Raw genomic sequence first — 16264 nt, forward strand, 5'->3', positions numbered from 1 at the left:
ACCGATTCATAGACATATCAATTTTCCTGTAATGTTAGCGATTCAACAACCAACCCTAGATCTGATTTCATTTAAAATGTTTAGTGATTACGGCGGCGGAAATTACCCAACAGCCAATTCGAAAAACCTAATAACCAACTCGTCGGAATTACAAGCAACTCGTTGGAAAGGTGCCACTCCAGATCTGAAATCTGCAACGGCGGCGATGTTTATGAAGGGTTTGATGTAATGTCACTTTCGTCTCGTGTTAATGATTGCTAAATCAAATGCTTACATTACAGGAAAAGATGAAATCAACAGTGCAAATTTGTAGTAAATGAAAGATTTGAGTACAAGTAATATTCGAATGTTAGAGTATTATAAGAGGTTTATATAAGAAAGAGGTGATTCACTTGAAAATGAACGAGTAAAGATTCTTTTAATAATACTTTTATTATGAAATAAATATATTTAGCTTTAGAATTATACACGGTAGTTTAATTTCAGCTTTTGTGATGAAGATGAAGATAACATGAAGATAAAACTGAAAGAATGAAAACATGTGAATTGATGAAAATACCCTTACATGTTATGCACATGATTTCACTTAACGAAAAACATTAACGATCGTCAGTGTCAAGGTCATTCGTGTTGCAATTGCAAAGTTCAAGGTCATCCAAACCAAAATTTAAAAAAAAGGTCATCCATGCAATTTTTGTCAAACTTTAAGGATCAACCGCGTGATTTTGTCATCATAATATGATATTAAATGATAAAGAATCAAGTTAATGTAGGATGTACCTAAACACTTTTAAATGGTATTTTAAATTTAGACTAGCTTAAGACCCGCGGATTCGCGGGTTCGTCAATAAAGTTTTATAATAAATTAAATTATGTTTTGTTTCATGTAAAAATAAACTCGAATCATGTATATATGTACTCTATTTAGATCATAAAGTACAAAAATATACATAATAGACAGTTATGCATCTACTAACATAAATATACTTAAAATTTCTATTAGATAAGGATAAAATTCATTCAGTTGATCACTCAATCAATTGATCACGGAATAGAATTAAGATAATACATCACTGATTAGTACTTGAACACAGTTTGCTAAAAATATCTATAAAGTTCATCACTTTTAAACATTTACGATATTCAAATCACCCAAAATAGGTGATTTTTCAAAATTAACATGATAGGCTCATTAAACAGAGGCTAAACAAAGCAAAAGTGTTACCCAATTCTATCATTTTTAACATCGACTTACATAAATGTATCTAGCTGCTTCATAAGCTAATTTAGTTCAGGCTCAAGTGCAGTAAGTGGATAAAAGTAGTGATCCACCATGTCATGTGATGTCTTCTATGATATGGAGGGTCGTACTGCAATGTTGGAAATCAAAGACTTAAATATATCTACTACACAACAATTTATAAAACAGACTGTAATTGCTTTTGATAACATTATGTACAGATTACCAAACATTACTATGTTATGTCGAAAAGAATGTTCACAAAGGTTTAAACATACATTGAGTAAAAGACGCATGATAATCCTCCATTATTTAATAACATTATATCAATATACTCTTTCGATTCTATCGTTATTACCTGAATTTTAGATTCACATCTCAGTCCAATGTTCTGGCTTTGTTGTATATATGTAGCAGGTAAGATGAGTGCCACCTACCACCATATCTCATGTTAGAGATCCCATGAAATATTGCTACAGAAGGGGTTTGATTTATTTTTGGAACACATTTCTACAAAGGAACTGCTTCTGGAATATGCTCATCAACATTATTGTAGCCCTTGGTAGGTGGGTCCAGATTGCTGATAACTGCAAGGGGAAAGGAAATACATAACCATATTCACATCGTAGGTGCTTTATGATGTAGTGAAGTTCAAAAGTTTTTAAAGTAACTTGGTAGAGATATAATGTTCGACTCACTAGCGTCAGAAAGTGTAAATTTTCGGCTTACGTTCTCTAATGGGTCAAACGGGTACTAAAGAGTGGAACATTTGAACCGACCCGCCCATTTTGACAAGTAAATATTCAACCATAAGTGTCAAACACTTTACAAGTATATAAACTTAAGTACCATAATGAATAAATGAACAAACCTTAAATGTTTTTCTTAAAGATGCCTCCTCATTGTCTCTATGCCCTCTATGCCCTCTCTTCTTTGAAATATAGAGATTATATTAATGTACTTCTTGTTTAGAAACCTCAAACTTTTGTCTTTCATCTTCTAGCTGATTATACAATTATAATGATATAATCAGAAGTCGTTATATATTTTAAAGACAATTTAGATTTTAGAGGTGGGAAATTAGACCCATTTACTTATAAAATGGGTTACTCAAGGATTATATTTTACCTCTATTAGATCAAATAGGTATGACTATGAAACTTAATAAAAGATAAATGGGTCAAGAGCTGACAAACTGTAAGTTTTAATAGCTTAAATAATCCAATTTAATAAACTGAGCCATTTACGTATTGTAAGTTAAAGTGTTTAACTTATGCTTGAAAAAAGTCCACATCACTAACCTTTGTGGTTCCACAATTAGTACCCGTGTTGTTCAGGACCACAAGTGCTTACATATTTTTGCCACAGAGTAACTATATATAGTCTTCGTAACCTTAAATAAAAAAAATTGTTCGAGTTAGTAAAACAGAAGAGATTATCTTAAAAGCAAACGGGTCAAATCGGGTTAAAAGCTTCCGAATAGAACTTTTAATAAACCTTCTGAACCATAATATCAAGAAATTCGATTATTATTGAAATTATATATCTTGGTAATCATATTTGTGTATTTAACACATTAATTATCCACAATCAACCCAAACCATTGCTAGATTAAAATTACCCATTTCTTGCCCGTATATGTTGTATTATCCACCCGGATATGTTTTATGCTATCCACGAACCCACCAGACAACCCAATTTTTACTTAAGGTAGCTGATTTAGAGGAAGTTGGCATACCCAAATCGAAAATTGGTCTTGGATCTAATGTTGCAGTTGCATTTACAACACCACTAGCCATGTCAGAGGGTGTTACTGAAAACTGGTTTAAATCAGGATTAGTTTCACACCCAGTTCTTCTCTAAAACCACTAAGTGGTGAGCCTATTCCCGTGAATGGTGAAAATGACACAATCATGGCTGCAGCTAAAAGAGAAAAAATCTGCCCGGAATGGCAAGCCCATTCTCTCTCAAACCTGAGATTAAGAATGACCAAAAGTCTGTAAAATAACCAAATGGAAGTGACAATGAAAGATAATGCATTCAGTAGGGTTCAACAACTTTCAGATGATAATTAGAGACCAAAAGTTGTAGTTGTATTTTTTTTTCACTCAAATTAGTTCAGATACTTAACGTAGTACTCCAAATAATTATATGTCTTCTATCTAAAATCACTCTAAGATATTAATCTAAAATCACTTAACGTAGTACTCCACATAGGGGGAGCTAAGAAGGCACGGTTCAAAAGGAGTGTGTACTCAACCAGAGTCGGCATTTGACCCTATTATTCCAAATGGTCCAGTCAGTACGTCTAAAACTCACTTATTATAGCATCTGGTGCAATTTATGATGTTGGATAAAAATACCTGTGTAAAAACTATGGCCCCTGCCATTTTTTTAGTACATAAGTAATACCAACTTAAAACCCATTGCTGTGTGGCGCACCATCGTGTCTGCAAGCAATAACATTTAATAATTCATGAGGAAATGATATAATCTAGTATGCACATAGCTACTGAAACAAAGGGTTTGTGGTATTCATTATTATTAATATTATATTATTTTTATACTGTCTACTTCTTATGAGCATGTTTTTTAAATGGGGTTTCATTTATAATAAAACTACAATGTTTGTCATATTCTTCATGATAACGGCATAAATTTTAGTTACTTAGACCACCTCCAAGTATAATTGCTACACTACACTTTTCAAATACTCACACACCCTTGTTATATTTTAGAATATTTTTCACTCGACCTTTTAAGTGTTTGGAATACAAACCAGAGTGGTTATAAGGCAATCTAATTATGCTTATGCAACCCGTTGGCTCTGCAAAACACCGCTAGAAACTGATGACGAACGAAATACATAGTAGACAAAACTTAATGCTGATTAATTAACATAATCTCCAAACTGAATCGAACATATTACATAGTATACATTCACCAATACACAATAGAACCCTAAAACATATAAATCATAAGAAAATTATTTGAACAACTAACCTTCGTTTCTCAAATAACGATTATGCTACAACAACGATTGATCAACTAATTCGACCCGCAAACCTTGTTAGATACTGATTACTGCGTATAATTGGTGAAGACGATGCATGTCTAAGGCAGCGATCGAAGATAGGTAGCCGAAATGGGTGTTGAGCGAAAATGGCAGCGACCGAAATGGGTGTTGAGCGAAGATGGCAGCGATCGATCGATTTTCAATGCCTGACTACTCGAAACTCGAGGGAATTTTCCGGTACTCGGCACCAGCGAAAGATTATTAGAATTCAACACCAATTGATCACTTCTACCATTAAAACTCCTACTATCGAAACACGATGGGGATCAATTTTATAGAAATAATATAAGTCACGAGTAAAAATTGTCAATATAAAGAAGACCTGTTTAAGGACCGAGGCGTCTTTTGAACCAGATGTGAAAACTTGCATAAGTTTTACTGACAACGGAGGAGCTGAAGACCCTAGCACCGTTTTCACACTGACCTGTAAGAAAATCAATATCAAAAAATTACAATCTGGAACCATATACCACAAGAGAAAAGATCGATATAAATTAATCAGATAATTATCCCCTAGTACAACATATCATATTTTAGAAAATATTCAATGCATTTTAGCAATTATATTAGCATTACTTAAACCCTGATTAGTCAATTGAAACCCTAATTTTCTCCACAAATGTAACCACCGAAATCATACCGACGATCGAAACCCTAATTCCTGCCAATCTTACGAATTATGTAGATATTAGTTTCTGAATTTTGGGGTTGAATTACGAAGATTTCGAGTTCGATAGTGTATCAGGCGAAAGTAGTATCCGATTGAAATTGTAATTGGTATTAGAGACCGTGTCTAGCTCCGTATGACTATATGAAAAAGCTAGTGATCTAAGCACAATATCAGAAATACTGATAATGCTAAAAACGAACATATATTTCATAGCATTATTCCTCAAGAAAGACAAGCTTTTAGTTGCAATTGTTCTATTTAAAAGTTATATTCGTTTAAATAATAAAAGGTGAAGACAAAAGACAGATTCGACGAATTGAAGACGCAAACGACCAAAAAGCTCAAAAGTACAAAATACAATCAATGAGGTTCCAATTATTGATAAGAAACGTCTCAAAATTACAAGAGTACAAGATTCAAAACGCAAAGTACAAGATATTAAATTATTCGCAAGGACGTTCGAAAATCCGGAACCGGGACCAGAGTCAACTCTCAACGCTCGACGCAACGGACTAAAAATTACAAGTCAACTATGCACATGAATATAATATAATATATAAATAATTCTTAAAAATTATATATATATTATATTAATATTTAAAATCGTCGGCAAGAAAGAAGCCAAAGCTGGTGAGCTGGAATTTCAAACTCCGCGACTCACGGAGTTTGAAGGCAAAAAATGCCGCGAGTCGCGGAGATTCCCTGGACTCAAATCCCTATAAAACCCAACGAATTCTGATCATTTTTATCATCCATAATCTATCTCTCTCTCAATATATACGTAAATATATATATATATATAATTTATATTTTAATTTTAATTTTAATTTTAAATCCTAATAATAAGGGTATGTTAGCGAATGTTGTAAGGGTGTAAGTCAAAATTCTGTCCGTGTAACGCTACGCTATTTTTAATCATTGTAAGTTATGTTCAACCTTTTTACATTAATGTCTCGTAGCTAAGTTATTATTATGCTTATTTAATCCGAAGTAATCATGATGTTGGGCTAATTACTAAAATTGGGTAATTGGGCTTTGTACCATAATTGGGGTTTGGACAAAAGAACGACACTTGTGGAAATTAGACTATGGGCTATTAATGGGCTTTATATTTGTTTAACTAAATGATAGTTTGTTAATTTTAATATAAAGATTTACAATTGGACGTCCCTATAAATAACCATATACACTCAATCGGACACGATGGGCGGGGTATTTATATGTACGAATAATCGTTCATTTAACCGGACACGGGAATGGATTAATAGCCACTAGAATTATTAAAACAGGGGTAAAATTATGTACAAGGACACTTGGCATAATTGTTAACAAAGTATTAAAATCTTGGGTTACACTCAGTCGACATCCTGGTGTAATTATTAAACAAAGTATTAAAATTTTGTTACAGTTTAAGTCCCCAATTAGTTAGAATATTTGACTTCGGGTATAAGGATAATTTGACGAGGACACTCGCACTTTATATTTATGACTGATGGACTGTTATGGACAAAAATCAGACGGACATATTAAATAATCCAGGACAAAGGACAATTAACCCATGGGCATAAAACTAAAATCAACACGTCAAACATCATGATTACGGAAGTTTAAATAAGCATAATTCTTTTATTTCATATTTAATTTCCTTTATTTTATATTTAATTGCACTTCTAATTATCGCATTTTTATTTATTGTTATTGTATTTAATTGCACTTTTAATTATCGTACTTTTTAATTATGGCAAGTTTATTTTATCGCACTTTCATTATTCGCAATTTCATTATCGTTATTTACTTTACGCTTTAAATTAAGTCTTTTATTTATTTAATATTTTACATTTGGTTTTAACTGCGACTAAAGTTTTAAAATCGACAAACCGGTCATTAAACGGTAAAAACCCCCCCTTTATAATAATAATATTACTTATATATATATTTGTATTTTTATAAATTTAAGCTAATATAGCGTTAAGCTTTGTGAAAAAGATTTTTCCTGTGGAACGAACCGGACTTACTAAAAACTACACTACTGTACGATTAGGTACACTGCCTATAATTGTTGTAGCAAGGTTTAAGTATATCCATTCTCTAAATAAATAAATATCTTGTGTAAAATTGTATCGTATTTAATAGTATTTTCTTGTAAAATTTAATAGTATTTTATACCCCTTAGCTTTAAACATCAAATACTCACCCGCAAGACAATTGATTTCTGCTACAATAACAAATGAGGGATTGATCGAAACACAATATGAATCATTATAGATGCCAAAAATCTAAACAAAAAGATGAAATATTAACCCGTGCGATTGATTCGTGTCGATTGAATCTGTGGTATGAGGCGATTTCAGCGATGTTTTCTATCGCAATTTAGCAGGGACTGTTTTTAGGGTTTGCAAACTGAATCAGTGTTTTCAATTTTACATAGCGCCCGTGTTTTTTTTTTTGGTGAGGGTTATATTGGTCATAAAATTGATATGGGTGTTATAATTCAGTAGGCTTATAACTACCTTTAGTGGTTTGATTCTTGATGTTATAATTCAGTAGGCTTATAACTACCTTTAGTGGTTTGATTCTTGATTTAGAATACTAATAATGAAGTGTAAGAACAAAGATGATAATGGAGATAAAGAAAGAAACACTTTGTAAGTGTGAGAAATGGTGCAAGTTTAATGCTTGCATTCATGAGTATTTATAGCCTAAAATCTCAATATAAAAATACATACTTTGTGTACCAAAATTGACTATATGTATACACCAAAATTGACTATCCATATCTATATTATTATTATTATTATAACACTCCCCCTTGGATAGCAATTTTATTTTGTTGAAGATCAACTATAAATTACTGCCTCGTTAAAAACCTTGCTAAAGAAAACCCAGTGGGAAAAAACTTTAGCTAAGGGAAAAAGAGTGCAGCATGGAGTTGACTCCCCCTCAAGTAGACATCGCTTCAGCTGTTACATCTTTTGAACATGTCTCATGCCAATGTTATGAACGTGTGTTCTGAAAATAGCAGTTGGAAGTGCTTTCGTGAAAAGATCAGCAGAGTTTTTGCTAGATTGCACATATCTCATTTCAATCTGGTTGTCCTTAATGAGATTTTGAGTGTATGAGAAGAATCTAGGTGGTATGTGTTTTGTTCGATCACTTTTGATATACCCTTCTTTCATCTGTGCTATGCAAGCTGCATTATCTTCAAAGATAGTTGTTGGACTTTTATCACGTTCTAGTCCACAAGAATCAGTAATGAGTTGTGTCATTGATCTCAACCAAAAACATTCTCGAGTAGCTTCATGTAATGCAATCACTTCGGCATGATTTGACGATGTAGCAACAAGTGTTTGTTTTTGAGAACGCCATGATATTGCAGTACCTCCATTTAGGAATACATATCCAGTTTGAGATTTAGCTTTATGTGGATCAGATAAATAACCTGCATCTGCATAACCAACCAAATCTTGTTTTGATTCGTTAGAATAAAATAATCCTAAATCAGTAGTTCCTCGAAGGTATCGAAATATGTGTTTGATCCCATTCCAGTGTCTTTTGGTAGGAGCAGAGCTGAACCTTGCCAACAAATTAACTGCAAAAGAAATGTCAGGTCTTGTACAATTTGTAAGATACATAAGAGCTCCAATTGCACTAAGATATGGTACTTCTGGTCCAAGAATGTCTTCTTGATCTTCACATGGACGAAATGGATCAGCTTCAACATTGAGTGATCTAACAACCATAGGAGTACTTAATGGTTTTGCCTTGTCCATATTGAAACGTTTCAAAATCTTTTCAGTATATGTTGTTTGATGTACAAGTAAACCATTAGGCATATGCTCAATTTGTAAACCAAGGCAATACTTGGTTTTTCCGAGATCTTTCATTTCAAATTCTTTCTTTAGAAGTTGAATGGCTTCATGGATCTCTTTATTTGTACCTATGATGTTAAGATCATCAACATAAACAGCTATGATCACATATCCGGATGTTGTTTTCTTAATGAAAACACAAGGGCAAGTAAGATTATTTGTATACCCTTTGCTTATCAAGTAATCACTTAATCGGTTATACCACATACGTCCCGATTGTTTTAACCCATATAAAGATCTTTGTAATTTAATCGAATACATTTCTTTGGGTTTTGCATTTGATGCTTCTGGTACCTTAAATCCTTCAGGTATCTTCATATATATATCACTATCAAGTGATCCATATAGATAAGCAGTCACAACATCCATGAGATGCATTTCTAAATTTTTAGAAACTGCCAGACTGATTAAGTACCTAAAAGTAATTGCATCCATAACAGGAGAATAAGTTTCTTCATAATCAATTCCCGGTCTTTGAGAAAAACCTTGAGCTACAAGTCTAGCTTTATACCTTGTAACTTCATTTTTCTCATTTCTTTTTCGGACAAAAATCCATCTGTATCCTACAGGTTTCACATCTTTAGGAGTGAGAATGATGGATCCGAAAACTTTTCTTTTATTGAGTGATTCTAATTCAGCTCGTATTGCTTCTTTCCATTGAGCCCAATCATGTCTATTTTGACATTCAACCATAGATGTTGGTTCTGGATCATCATCATTATTCATGATGTCATATGCAACATTAAATGAAAATTTCTCATCAAGATTTTTCATTTCATTTCGGTTCCATAATATTTTTGAATATGCATAATTGATTGCAATTTCTGTATTGACATCATCAATCTCCTCTGCAGTAGGAGTACTGATTTGTGGTTCTTCTTGAACACTTTCTTTTACTTCATTATCAGCTGATTTTCTTTTTCGAGGATTTTTATCCTTTGAACCGATTGGTCTTCCACGTTTCTGACGTGGCAAAGATTCATGAGTGACGTTATTGCCAGCTTTTGGAATTTCAATTCGAGCTGGAGTATTTACTGCTGGTATATATGATTTTGTCACCGTTTTTGTATCTGTAAATGCATCAGGCAATTGATTTGCAAGTTCTTGTATATGCATTATCTTTTGAACTTCTGTCTCGCATTCTTTTGTGCGAGGATCAAGATACTTTAATTGAGGTTCACACCATGAAACATCATTTTCTTTATTTTTCATTTCTCCCCCTAATCTAGGGAACAATGTTTCATTAAAATGACAATCAGCAAAACGTGCTGTAAAAACGTCACCTGTCATAGGTTCAATATACCTTAATATTGAAGATGTTTCATATCCAACATATATTCCCAACCTCCTTTGAGGACCCATTTTTGTACGTTGTGGTGTCGCAATTGGAACATACACTGCACAACCAAATGTTCTAAGATGGGAAATATTTGGCTCTTGACCAAAAGCAAGTTGTAGGGGGGAATATTTATGACTTGCACTTGGTCTGATGCGAATCAATGCAGCAGCATGTAAAATTGCATGACCCCATATAGATACAGGGAGTTTTGTTCTCATTATCAATGGTCTAGCGATTAACTGTAAACGTTTAATCAATGACTCGGCTAAACCATTTTGTGTATGCACATGAGCAACAGAATGTTCAACAACAATTCCTATAGACATGCAATAGTCATTAAATGCTTGAGATGTAAATTCACCAGCATTATCAAGTCTCACCCTTTTAATGGTGTAATCAGGAAAATGAGCTCTCAATTTAATAATTTGGGCAAGAAATTTTGCAAATGCCACATTACGGCTTGATAACAGACAAACATGAGACCATCTGCTAGATGCGTCTATTAGAACCATGAAATATCTAAATGGTCCACATGGTGGATGAATTGGTCCACATATATCACCTTGAATTCTTTCAAGAAACATTGGTGATTCTTTCTCAACCTTAAGTGGTGAGGGTCTAGTTATCAATTTTCCAAGAGAGCAAGATGTACATGGAACCATTGTATCATGATGGATTTTTCTATCCTTTAGTGGATGTCCATGAGTACATTCAATAATCCTTTTCATCATTGTTGATCCTGGATGGCCTAATCTGTTATGCCATAAACTGAATACACCAGGATCAATATATTTTTCGTTAACTACCATATGTATTTCTGGTACATTTATATGTGTATAATGTAATCCAGAACTAAGTCTTGGCAGTTTTTCAACCACATGACTCTTGTCAGTGATACTTAAATATTTCTCATTTTCTGTTGTCACTGACTGATAATCATACCCGTTAAGGTATATGTCGGAGAAACTCAATAAATTTCTGCTTGACTTGGGAGAAAATAAGGCATCATTTATTAAAAATTTTGTACCATTTGGTAGTATGAAATTTGCCTTTCCTATCCCTTTTATCAAGTTAGCAGGTCCTGATATTGTATGTATAGTTCCTTCCGTTGGTTTTAGATCAATAAAATATTTCTCGGATTTAAGTATAGTGTGTGTAGTTCCACTGTCTGCTATACAGAGATCTCCACCACTTGATTGATGTTGTATTCCAGCAAAATTCATATTGAACTTCATATATAAGAAATAAATAGTGAGTACATTAATATTACACAATATTTTAAACGCAAATAGATAGTACTGAAACATTTAGCAAACATAATGACAAAGACAGACGATATTAAATCGTTTATTTTTCAAAAAACACACAACTTAAACATTCAAGAAATCTTCATATAAATCAGATGGTTTCTCAGTGACTGTTGGATCAATATTATCCACAAAATTTACTTCCTTTTCTTTACCTTTCAGCGAATCCTGATACATCTTAACAAGATGTTTAGATGTTCGGCAAGTATTAGCCCAGTGGCCCATTCTACCACATCTGTAGCAAGATTCTTCAGAATTTTTAGAAGAATTTTCTTCAACATCTTGTTTAATGGGCTTGTTTTGTGGTTGATATTTATATTTTCGTGGATTACTATTTCTTTGACCACCACGGCCACGACCACGACCACGTCCACGCCCATTACCATTACCATAAGGATGGTTTCTACCATAGTTATGGCTTTTGGCATGATGATGGTGATGGTTATTATAACCACGACCTTGCCCGCGTCCTTGTCCCTGTTTATAATTATTTGCAGTATTTGCTTCAGGGATTGCAAGTGTACCAGTAGGACGGGATTGCTGATTTTTCATTAATAGCTCATCATTTTGCTCTGCAACTAAGAGATATGAATTAAGTTCAGGATATGTTTTGAACTTTAGCATTCTCAAATTTCTTTGCACTGTGATGTTTGCAGCATTCATTGTGGAGAAAGTTTTCTCCATCATGTCTGCATCACTAATTTCATGTCCACAGAATTTAAGTTGTGAACATGTATTATACAGAGCTGAGCTGTATTCATTTACTTTCTTAAAGTCTTGGAACCTTAATGTTCTCCATTGTTCCATTGCAGCTGGAAGTAAAATTTCTCTTTGATTATTGAATCTGCTTTTGAGACCTTCCCATAAAACATGGGGATCTTCTACAGTCACATAATTATTTTGTAAGCATTCACCAATATGTTGATGAATAAAGCAACATGCCGTAGCTTGTTCTTTTTCAGAACAAGTGTTGTTTTCATTTATGGTTTCAAGAATGCCCATTGATTTAAGATGCATTTTTACTTTTATAACCCATGGCATGTAGTTGTTTCCAGTTGATTCTAAAGGAGTAAATTTAAGCTTTTTCAGATTCGACATTTTCTATTATCAAAAATTAAAACAAACATCATGATAAATTAGAGTCAATTTATATTCATAAGTATATAAACATTAAACATAAATTTAATATAACATAAATGATAAGTAGGTGACAGTGTCGACCATGTGTAAGCAATCATAAATAAATGTTATATAACAAAAATATAAATATTAGTAAACATAAATGATAATTTGGCGACAGTGTCGACCATATATTTTTTCAGGTGGTATAACCGACCTATATCATTCTGGTGGTATAACCGACCATATATCATTTTGGTGGTATAACCGACCATATATCATTTTGGTGGCAGAGCCAACCATATTTAGTATTAAGATTATCGTGCTGATAACGTGTTATAATTCAGTAGGCTTATAACTACCTTTAGTGGTTTGATTCTTGATGTTATAATTCAGTAGGCTTATAACTACCTTTAGTGGTTTGATTCTTGATTTAGAATACTAATAATGAAGTGTAAGAACAAAGATGATAATGGAGAGAAAGAAAAAAACACTTTGTAAGTGTGAGAAATGGTGCAAGTTTAATGCTTGCATTCATGAGTATTTATAGCCTAAAATCTCAATATAAAAATACATACTTTGTGTACCAAAATTGACTATATGTATACACCAAAATTGACTATCCATATCTATATTATTATTATTATTATAACAATGGGATGACTTATTGAGTTATAATTAGATCTATGGTGAGATTAAGGGGTAGATTAGTGTAAAATTAGTGATCTAATGGTTGAAATTAGTGGAACTTTTTTATTGTATCTCAATTATGACTTTACGTTAATGTATAGAAGAGATAAAATTTTCCAATAGCTGTAATACTTGATATATAGACAAATACTAGGTATATGATAAAATATTTTTTTCCATAAAAATGATGATGCTTACTGATCTTATTGTTGAGTAAAGATGTATGAACAAATGATTTAGTCTCTCAGTAACATTGCTAATTGCGAACAATTATACATAATTTAATAATGTAAAACATGTAAACAACATTTTACAATAACATATTATCACCCCTCCAAGAAACAAGCTCAAGCTTCGCCACTGCTAGAGGCGTGTTGCGTCCAAAATGGGGTGAGCACGCCTAGATATGGTCGGAATTAGAAGACGAGATCATCGGAAAAAACAGCCTTAGATGGTGGCTCATGCACCTTCACGCGTTGGCGTGTGAGTAGCCAATGACGAAAGAAGGCGGCGCGTGAGACAACGTGCGATGGTCGGAAATTTTACGTACTCACATGGTAGACTAATCGAGGCCTTCTAAAACGACTAGAGATGGTGGTGAGACACGAAAATCACTCTTCCTAGGTGATTTCAATGGACAACAACGGTGGTGACTTTTGTACTCATGCGGTGCAATAGCAAACTGTTAAATAGGTGATATCTTGCTGTACATATAAGATAGCATTCTCAGTTTATAATTCGTTCCTGATACAAGTTAAGAGAGGAAAGATATCTAGACATAAATATATTGGAAGCCCCTAGAACAATATATATACGGATGTTTCAATGAATTTATCAATTAAATTAATTTGGAAAGATCAATCAATCAAATCCCAAATTAAAAAATTTAGTATTTGGTTATAAATACTCCGTAAAACCTTATTCTTTCTAACCCTAATTACTGTCCTGGACGCTTTTTCATCTTCTTCTCAACTTACATCCGAAACACAAAAACCAAAATCTTAAATGGCCGACGATGATTATGATATGGAAACCGGAGGGTAAATTAATTTAAATGTCACTTGTATCATTACCGATTATTACTTATTACTTGATCTTTATCTTCACATATGATTTCTTAAGCTAATAATTGTGTTTTTTTGCTTTAAATAGATACGACGATGAGCCATTGGAACCTGAACTCGATGTAAGTCAATCTGTTTGTTAATTTTTCCTCCTGTTTCTTTAATTAAACTGCAAAGGAGTTAATATTTTCTCTAGTTCGAGCCCTAATTCGTGCTAAAAGCTTTGACTTAGATGTGTGTATACTATATATACAATTTTAATTTGCAAGTTATAAATTATATTATATTATCGTTGAATTGAATTCTAATATTGCTAGAAGACAATTTCTACTAGGTTGTTGACTATGTGCGCACGTCTTATTTTAATATTCATTATACATGCTTCCAATGATTTTTGCTTTTATTAATCTTATCTTCTAAATTTAAAAAATCAGGTTTTTCAGTTTTTTTTTTTTTTTTTTTTTTTTTTAAAATCGTTTGCTGCCTTAGTTTTATGTTACTATTTATATTGAATAAATAATGCAGGAAGGTGATGAGGAAGAAATTGATGGAGATAAACAAGAAGATGAAGATGTTCCTGATCCACTTTTAGGTGATAATAATGAAGATAAAAAGGAAGAAGCTAAGGCTGTTGAAAAACCCAGGAAAACTAGCAGATATATGACTAAATATGAAAGAGCTAGAATTTTGGGTAGTCGTGCTTTAATGATCAGGTTAGCATACATAACATGGTTGCTTAATTTAGGTATGTTTACATTTACATAATGAATGATAATGATTCATTTGCATTGCAAGTAAACTGTATGTTGCATGTTTGGGTTGTTTCTAATGGTTTTGTTTGTTTGGCAAATGTTCAGCATGAATGCTCCCCCGCAAATTGAGTTGGAGGGTGAAACTGACCCCCTTGAGGTATGTAATACGTGTCATATATTTCCCTCCATGAGTAGTCGGAATATGGAAAACCTTACCAGTTTATGATCTCTTCACTTTATGTATTGAATCTTTTGTATTTATACTTAATCCAGTTTTCATTATCTATTTAAATATATTAGATTGCTTTGAAGGAGCTTAGACAAGGAAAGCTACCTTTCACCATTCGTCGAACCCTACCGGATGGAAGGTAATTTTTGTTTCCAATTCACAGCCCTCGTTATAAGTGGCAAAATGCACGGGCTGGGTGAGTTGGGTGACATCAGAATGTGTGGTTATTTTTATTATGGTTCGGATTGGACATTTAGCACTCAGTTTTCTTTTAATGGTGGACACTGCTCGTAATGTTGTTTTGTAGCTACGAAGACTGGGGTGTTGATGAGCTAATCATTGAGGACTCTTGGAAGAGACAGTTTGGTGGCTACTAATATGTCTATGGTTTAAGGATACTCTCTTCAGCCATCGTATTTAAATTCGAGTAATTGTGGACGTGGATTCAGATGATCAACTTGTTACCAGCTTTGTCATTGATGCTTTAAATGTCTTTTTGACTAAGTATTCAATTGTGATGGTCTGCAACTTGTTAAGATGGTTTTAGACGACTCTTATCCATGACACCTGTTATGGAACTACACTGTTGTCACATCAACGTCACCTCAACAGTTTCTTCTAACTACATTCTCAACCACATTCACTAACATTCATCACACTCACCCCCACCACATTGACCCCCACTTCCAATATTAATTATTTTTTTATTCTTATTTATTATTATTATTATTATTATTATTATTATTATTATTATTATAAACTTAAAAGTATTAAAACTTAAAAAAAAATTAGTGGGGAGCCTAGAGACAATCTGGGCCCCCACACCTCTAGCAATAGCAAAACCTATCCTAGTAAAAATATGAGCAGCAGCACCGGCACCAATATCTTGCGCCATCGAACTCTTCTGAA

The 16264-nt window shown here is 33.1% G+C and overlaps 1 protein-coding gene and 1 long non-coding RNA gene across 5 annotated transcripts; one reads left to right on the forward strand and one right to left on the reverse strand.

The window, feature by feature from the left end:
• Window positions 1-1057: 1057 nt before the first annotated feature.
• On the reverse strand, window positions 1058-7415 carry LOC139898916 (uncharacterized). Of its 4 annotated transcripts, none has more exons than XR_011777211.1 (7): window positions 7288-7415; window positions 4639-4740; window positions 2979-4559; window positions 2542-2633; window positions 2112-2243; window positions 1599-1827; window positions 1058-1370 (listed from the first exon to the last, which is right to left on the reverse strand). It is a non-coding gene; the product is annotated as an uncharacterized lncRNA (long non-coding RNA). The 4 variants fall into 4 exon arrangements; XR_011777213.1 differs by having other exon boundaries at window positions 2979-4562; XR_011777212.1 differs by having other exon boundaries at window positions 2979-3213; window positions 4244-4740.
• A 6756-nt stretch (window positions 7416-14171) lies between these two features.
• LOC139898917 (DNA-directed RNA polymerases II and V subunit 6B-like) lies at window positions 14172-15925 on the forward strand. Its single transcript, XM_071881717.1, has 6 exons — window positions 14172-14350; window positions 14463-14496; window positions 14900-15087; window positions 15232-15283; window positions 15427-15494; window positions 15663-15925. Exons 1-6 carry the CDS (start codon window positions 14316-14318, stop codon window positions 15730-15732), a joined length of 447 nt encoding a protein of 148 aa, XP_071737818.1. The 5' UTR covers window positions 14172-14315; the 3' UTR covers window positions 15733-15925.
• Window positions 15926-16264: the final 339 nt, after the last annotated feature.

The sequence above is a fragment of the Rutidosis leptorrhynchoides genome, chromosome 3, assembly GCF_046630445.1.
Source record: "Rutidosis leptorrhynchoides isolate AG116_Rl617_1_P2 chromosome 3, CSIRO_AGI_Rlap_v1, whole genome shotgun sequence".
In the NCBI taxonomy this organism is placed as follows: domain Eukaryota; kingdom Viridiplantae; phylum Streptophyta; class Magnoliopsida; order Asterales; family Asteraceae; genus Rutidosis; species Rutidosis leptorrhynchoides.

Bases quoted from the DNA above. Each gene is read 5' to 3' on its own strand.
- LOC139898917 (XM_071881717.1), top strand. From the start codon at position 14,316: ATGGCCGACGATGATTATGATATGGAAACCGGAGG. The intron at 14,351-14,462 runs GTAAATTAATTT...TGCTTTAAATAG, and splicing joins TATGATATGGAAACCGGAGG to ATACGACGATGAGCCATTGG. The intron at 15,495-15,662 runs GTAATTTTTGTT...GTTGTTTTGTAG, and splicing joins CGAACCCTACCGGATGGAAG to CTACGAAGACTGGGGTGTTG.